The sequence below is a fragment of the Bufo gargarizans genome, chromosome 6, assembly GCF_014858855.1.
Source record: "Bufo gargarizans isolate SCDJY-AF-19 chromosome 6, ASM1485885v1, whole genome shotgun sequence".
Taxonomy (NCBI): domain Eukaryota; kingdom Metazoa; phylum Chordata; class Amphibia; order Anura; family Bufonidae; genus Bufo; species Bufo gargarizans.
Genome location: NC_058085.1, coordinates 115688153 through 115696125, shown reverse-complemented (window position 1 = coordinate 115696125; position 7973 = coordinate 115688153). Strand labels below are relative to the sequence as shown.

The 7973-nt window shown below is 37.7% G+C and overlaps 1 protein-coding gene across 1 annotated transcript in view; it reads left to right on the top strand.

Annotated features, from left to right (window-relative positions):
* Positions 1-1398: 1398 nt before the first annotated feature.
* TBX21 (T-box transcription factor 21) overlaps positions 1399-7973 on the top strand; it is a 34438-nt gene continuing 27863 nt past the window's right edge. Inside the window, exon 1 of the mRNA XM_044296677.1 lies at positions 1399-2343. Within this exon, the coding sequence (XP_044152612.1) occupies positions 1745-2343 (599 nt within the window). The 5' untranslated portion in view covers positions 1399-1744. The remainder of the gene's footprint in view (positions 2344-7973) is intronic.

Genomic DNA, 7973 nt, shown 5'->3' with positions numbered 1-7973 from the left:
CTCCCCACAGCCAGTGCTCTGCATAGTGGCCCCTCTGTTCACTGCAAATAGAAAAAGCTTTCTGCTCTGGTTGCTGGAGTCTCTATTGCAGTATAGCTGAGAAGACTCATTCTGAAGGGAAAATAAGAAGAGAGTGAACTTTATTTGAAGCTGCCAGAGGGAGAAGCAGATGGATTCTGTCCACAGCCTGTCACCTTCAGTACAGTTCAGCAGCACAAAGGGGACACATCTAAGCATAACCTTTAAAGGGATTTTCTGGGATTTTGATACTGGTGACCTATCCTCAGGATAGGTCATCAGTATCTGATTTGTGGGGGTCTGACACCCAGGACCCCTGCCGATCATCTTTTTGAGAAGGCACCGACGCTCCTGAGAGCACTGTGACCTTCTCCATGCTTACCAAGCACAGCTCCGTACATTGTATAGTGGCAGTGCTTGGTATCACGCTCAGCCCCATAGAAGTGCATGGGGCTGAGCGCAATACCAAGCACAGTTCCTATATGTACGGCGCTGTGCTTGGTAAGCACGGAGAAGGCCGTGGCTCTCACAGAAGCTTGGGTGTCTTCTCGAACAGCTGATCGCTGGGGGTCCCAGTAGTTGGACCCCCACCGATCAGATATTGATGACAAGGATAGGATAGATCATCAGTATCAAAATCCCGGAAAACCCCTTTAAGAAAAGGGTATTTTTATGCTACAAAAACTAAAATGCATATATTAAAAATAAAATAAAAATGTATATATTTCCACAAATAATATTTATATTTTCAATATGTGTATATATTTATATAGTGACCCTGTACATTTCCTCCTGTCTCTGCTCATGTTACTGGCAGATTCCCAGAGCTGCCGGTAATCCGAGGAGTTGCTTCCTGCACATGTTGCAGAACACGCAGCGCGCTGAATCACCAACTCACACACTTTGAAATAAATACGCTCACTGCACAAAATGCCTTCCAGCAAAGACACACATAGTCAGAGACACAAACACAGGACCCTATCTATATAACTTCTCATAGAAGAACATCTGACATTGTGTAGAGCATTTATTTCTAAGTAAGTATCAGTCCTTCAGTTGTCATCTTCTGTCAGGTTCCTGGGAAAGCTGGGTGGTAGACGGCTCCCTTAACGCTTGTCATCATGCTTTGTTACAGCAGCAATAATAATAAACTGTCTGATTTTCCCCATTATAGGCACTTGAGTTGGTAAGTTTTTTATGTGATGTATACCTAACACTAAACGTGTCGGTTTGTCTTTATATGTGTCTATAACTTTAAGGCACAGCCACAGGTCACACTGTCGGCAGTATTAGGGGGGCGACATTAACCAATCAGTGATCATTCAATCTTCCCGTCATTAAAAGCTTGATATCAGAGACATGCAGAGGCACAGGAACTAGATGACAGGCAGTGACTGACAGATTGAGAACTTTCCAAGACAAGTGACTGGGTGAGAAGCACATGGTGAGAAGCTCCTTCAGACCCTCGAGCTATTAGGCACGGTAAAGAAACTTGGGGTCAGAAACACTTTATTGGGAAGAAACATGCGTGAAAGTTAAAGGGACTGGCACGTGTCAAAGTGATGGGGACTCAGTGACAGATGTGTTTAGTTGGAGGAGGGGCTGGCAACAGACACACATACAACACACACGTGACCCCTGTGAGACATCCACCTGGTGTGACACTGACACCAAAGGAGTAGCTCTGAGATAGTTCCATGGGTGCAGTGGAGCATTACGTGTGAGAATGCATAGAGAAACTCGGATGCACAGCCTGTCAGCAGAGCACCCCATGCAGAGCACCCCAGAGCTGCAAAACACTTTGAAGATGCCAAATATGTTGCGGATGCAGAGCATAGGACTGCAGAGCCTAACAGGTCTTCAGAGCAAGACAGAGATGCAAAGCTCAATGGACATGCGGCGTGCAGGGGAGATACAGAGTGGGACAGATGTGCAGAGCGCGGTGAGAAAAAAAGTCACGGTGGGGATTCAAAGTGAAAAACTTACACTGACGACTGGAGAGCTGCAGAACACGCAGCAGAGCAGATATGAGGACGCTGGTTCCAGAGATGAAAACCTACCTTCCAGTTACCTCTACCCCCATGGTTCTCGCCACTTACCTCACTCCAACTCCTATAGTCAGGAATATGATGTGGAAGATGCTGAAACTTATGCCCAAGATGATGGGAATCTATCATACTCATTACCCCTCCCACAGTCCTTCACTGGCACCCCAAGCCGGGGGTGCCAAAAGTCAGAAAAGGTGCAGGTAAACCTAGCTAACTATACCTTATGGGACAAATTTCACAAGCATCAGACAGAGATGATCATCACAAAGCAGGGCAGGTAAGTAACGGTTCTGTTATTCTCAAAGAAATGTGATTCGGAACTAATAGCACATAAAATGCACAGGCTCTAGTAATACTAGTAAAAAGCATCTATAAAATAATACGATATGAATATATACATACATATAAACATAAAATGACTATATTTCACTTTTCACATACTGACAACTATCACTATAAACATCATCTATTACACTCCATGTATAGACACACCAATGCTGAAAGATCGAAAGATCGAAAGATTAAAAGAAAACACGCAATCTCAAATTTATCAAAAAACAACGAGGACACAGAAGTTCAGATCTGAATGGTTATATCCTGAATATTTTTAGATCAACTAAGTTCAATGTCGGGTTAGTCTCTTTCAAGCCATTTTAATTTCAAGTCAATCAAATTCTGGGCACAAAAATATTTTGATACCATTGGTTTATTTGAAGTAGACAAACAGACAGATAGACAGATAGGACAGAGATAGATAGATAGATAGATAGATAGATAGATATAAAATAGATAGATATGAGATAGATAGATAGATAGATAGATAGATAGATAGATATGAGATAGATAGATATGAGATAGATAGATAGATAGATAGATAGATAGATATGAGATAGATAGATAGATAGATAGATAGATAGATATGAGATAGATAGATATGAGATAGATAGATAGATATAACTATATATTTTATAACATATATATATATATAAGATACAAATAAGAAAAAGGGGGCGCCAAATGTGCAGTATCAGTTGTTTACAAATGGATTTTAGACACACAAAATTGTGCTTACCAGATAGTGTCGTGAAAAGTCACAACGGCTGTAGATCGCTAGCCGGTTATTTCAAATACCGACCGGTGGGCGGTTATCCTAGGCTGCAGCCATGGTCTTCTGTGTTGCTCCCAAGGCAAACGACAGGTTTAGAAGATAGCTTAGAAAAAAATCAGGATCACTGGAGGCGCTGCCAGGATTCGGATGAATGATGCATCGGAAGTGGTGTAGTTGATGCAAAGAATCTTTATTCACAGGTAGTCTACTCGTTTCTGGGGCTGGATTGCCCCCTTCTTCAGGACTATATATTTATAACAATATTTTATTTCCTACCCATAATCAGGTGACTATAGGCCTACCCATAAAACATACAGTCTACTTGATTTTTAAAATGTATTATGGATTTGTTAGAAATGTTTTGCAAACTGTTAGGCTGCTTTTACACACTCAGTGTTTGGTCAGTGATTTCCATCAGTGATTGTGAGCCAAAACCACAAATGAAGCCAACACAGACATGAAGTATCATAGAAAGATCTGCACCTGTTTTGTGTTTTTGATCCACTCCTGGTTTTGGTTCACTGACAAAACACTGATGGTGTGATGACGGACTTAGGGGTAACTCTAAAAAAATGTTCTCTTACGGTAAAGAGATCCTATTATTCCCCAAGTAGGCCTCATACATGGCCACACGGCCTTGTACCAGACAAGAAATATATATATATGTCAAACATTTTATATATTAGTGTTTTTGTAATCGTACTGTTCTTGCATCTGTGCAAAAGAGAATTTGCTAAATCATAAGAAAGTGTGACATATAAGTATTGTTCTGTAAAATGATACATAGATGCAAGCGTCTGAAACGGAAAAATAGTTGGATTTAATATGTCCGCCTTTCATTTCCTCACTAATAGTTTGTTGTGTGCCTGCTCCTTTGACTAATCTTTGGGTTTCATGTGACTCATTGTTATTTTCTTAAAATTTTTTTGTAAACAGCTGCACTTGAAAATTTATTTTCTAATTTGTAATGTGTTTTTTGATCCTAATAACGGATTTCATGTCCTTCAAAGTTTTAACATAAACCTTAAGTGGTTCATGTTACTAAGCATCAAACGACAAAACAGAACAATTCAAAAGAGTATTAAAATTAAAGTGGATTTACACATAAAACATACACGACAGTCATAATTCTACGGTTATTACTATACATTGCAAGTTTCCATTACAATTTACTAGAGCCGTGAGGAAGCTATGGTCAGGCCTTCATGAGCCCATTCAGATGTTCCGGCGGACCATAAGTACTGACTCGCTCCCTATATCTGACCCCAATACTTATTTTTTACTCTGAAATGTTCCCACTGTGTAACAATGCAAACTACTTGAAATCTCAACAATACTGCTCATCTAGCTTTTTATGTAACTAAACTTACAGTGGAATGGCGTATCTATATTATGGGGTGCTGAGGCACTGGTACCTGGGGTAGCCCAGAGTCAACAGTATTATACATTTATTATAATAGATTATAATATTATAAATGTGTGTGTATATATATATATATATATATATATATATACCGGTATTTAGTAGATTTTTTACACCGGTAATCTTTCTCATAATACATTTATTTTTCATATTTTAAAATTGACTACTACTTTAAGTGATTTTTACATCTTCTATATAGATGGCTCTGTCTTGTCAATGCATATGTGGCTGTCTTCGTACGTCAGTTCTGTGTGTATATATTTATATTTAGAAAACATAATCCAGGCAGCACTCCAAAGAAAAATTGGTCCTTTTATTGAGCCAAAAACATTTTTTTTACTATCTATGGACTTTCTGAGCCAAGGTTTGTGGAGGCTTGCACCATGTTTACTATTAAGCATTGTGATGGCTAACCTCCGGCTACGACTCCCAGCATGCTCCATTCATTTCTATGGAGTTCTGAGAACAGCCAAGCAAGTGTATATCTTGGGAGTTGTAGCTTTACTACAGCTGGAGTGCCGGAGGTTAGCCATCACAGGTTAGGTGATGGACAAGCGCAAATGTTCCCAACGGTCTCTTACTAGAGCCTAAACTGATATTGGTGGGCCACTATAAGAGCCAACAGGCTCCTGAAGAGTGCAGTATTGCGAGCATCCTAAGCTTGCTGACATACGTCTACTTGACTAGCACTAAAAAGTTATAAATTTCCACAGTGATTCATAAGAACGGTGAGCTATCACTTTATGCGCTGTGTATTTTAAGGCATTTAGATGTGTAGGCGGTAACGATCTCTAAGTGAGACTATGCAGAGCTGTTTGACTGCTTTAAATTGAATGGAAATTAGTAGAAATGCAAACAGCTAAGTAAAAAAATACATCCTTAGTTAAAAACATATACCCTCGCATTCGCTCAAACTTCCTTGTGGTTTAGTGGTTTGGACAAAGTTATACCCTTCTGCTGTATGTGATCTTCTGAGAATCTGGACACATCAGAATCATACCCTGCATAGATGCCGAGGCAAAGATTAGCTTAAATTAGATAGATAGATAGATAGATAAATATGAGATATATATATAGATATGATAAATAGATATGAAATAGATACATATAAGATAGATATGATATATATATATATATATATATATATATAGATAGATAGATAGAGATGAGATAAATAGACAGATATATATGAGAGATAAATAAATAGATATGAGATAGATAGATATGAGAGATAGATAGATATGAGATAGATATATAGACAGATATGAGATAGATAGATAGATAGATAGATATGAGATAGATAAATAGACAGATAGATATGAGAGATAAATAAATAGATAGATATGAGATAGATAGATACGAGATAGATAAATAGATAGATAGATAGATAGATATGAGATAGATATATAGATAGATAGATAGATAGATAGATATGAGATAGATAGATAGATAGATAGATATGAGATAGATAAATAGACAGATAGATATGAGAGATAAATAAATAGATAGATATGAGGTAGATAGATAGATAGATAGATAGACAGGTATGAGATAGATAGATAGATAGATAGATAGATAGATAGATAGATATGAGATAGATAGACAGGTATGATATAGACAGATATGAGAGATAAATAGACAGATATGAGATAGATAGATATGAGGTAGATAGATAGATAGATAGATAGATAGACAGGTATGAGATAGATAGATAAATAGATAGATAGATAGATAGATATGAGATAGATAGACAGGTATGATATAGACAGATATGAGAGATAAATAGACAGATATGAGATAGATAGATTGATAGATAGATGGATAGACATGAGATAGATAAATAGACAGATAGCTATGAGAGATAAATAAATAGAAAGATAGATATACTATAATGTATCATTTCAAAATGTCAGTTTTACATGATCGTTTCAAATACAATGATAATATAAAATGTATATCATATCGACCTTTGTTTTATAAAGGAATTACAATTCATAAGCAAGCTGCATAATGGAAGGTGGGGAAAGAGGTGGAGGAAGATGAGAGGGTTGTGTCATCTTCGCATTGTGATCATTTAGAATAATCCAGTAACTTTAAACCTGCAATCCTATATAAAACCACCAATCACATCAGGATAACATGAGTTATACTTAATGGTCACCTCAGCTCTGCTACATCTGTTGTATAGATTTCAGTTTGTTAGTTTATACTGTGCAAAGCAAGGTTGGTTTGCTGTAGGGACACTCAAGAAATGTGTAAGTATTCCAGTTGTGCCTAAGGAAAAAAGTCACCCTTCTTGTGGTATTCTTTGAGCCAAAATCAGAAGTGGATTCAAAAAGAATGAGAAAGATAAATGAAGGACTAATACTTCTTGCTATTAGATCCCTTCTGGCTTTTTTCTCCAAAGTAAGCTGTGTGTGACCCACCCATAAAGTGCTATGATGGTATATAGCAGCACACCGAGTCCCTACACTGCCATATTATGAAGCCTTACACATTTAAAGCATTGCTCTACTTTATGGCATACAATGGAACATCCCAGAGTTTGCCCCTATATGCAATCAGAAGGAAATACAGAGGTACATTATGGGCCCATAGATTTCTATGGGTTTTGCAACACAGTAGTGTGCCTAGGCTACCTGTATATTGGGCAGATTTGTCGGATGTAAATTTTGTTGCAGATTTTACCCCTCATTGAAAATAGTCAAATCTTTAGTGAAAATCCATAAAATGTATTGATATGCTGTGGATTTTTAAATCTGCACCACAGGTAAATTTATGAGCAGAAAATGTATGCAGCATGTGCATGAGATAGTCCTACAGTCCTCTACTTTGTTGCGTCTCTATAACATGGCGGACTTTCGATCATTAAGTCCGCATGGAAAATCTTCACGAAATGTGTGCATTTACCTTGGCATGTGCTAAAGGCAGGTTTACACCGGAGCTAGGAGCCTTCTAATGCAGAATACGGCTCCATCTGTACGTCTGTAATAACACTGAAACTATATGGAGTAACACATACAGCTACGTGTGCCGTTACCCTTTGGCCACACAGGTGTCCATATTACGTCTGTGTGAAACCAGCCTTATGTCTTCCTTATGTTTCTATGCTTTTTATAGCCTGATAAGTACATTACAAATGAAGTCGCTTTTAATAATTGTAAAATGAATCTAAATACCATTAAAAAATATTTTTTTTCCTTTTTCCAGTTACGGTTTGCTAATAAAATATTTTTGCCCTGCTTCTCGATGTGTCACAAAACATATGGTGTTTCTCATAACTACGGCAACATCCTAAATTAAGGCGTTCACACAATCGCATCATTTACAAGTTTATTTTTACTTCGCTTTTTACGTTAAGAATGGTGTTATCATT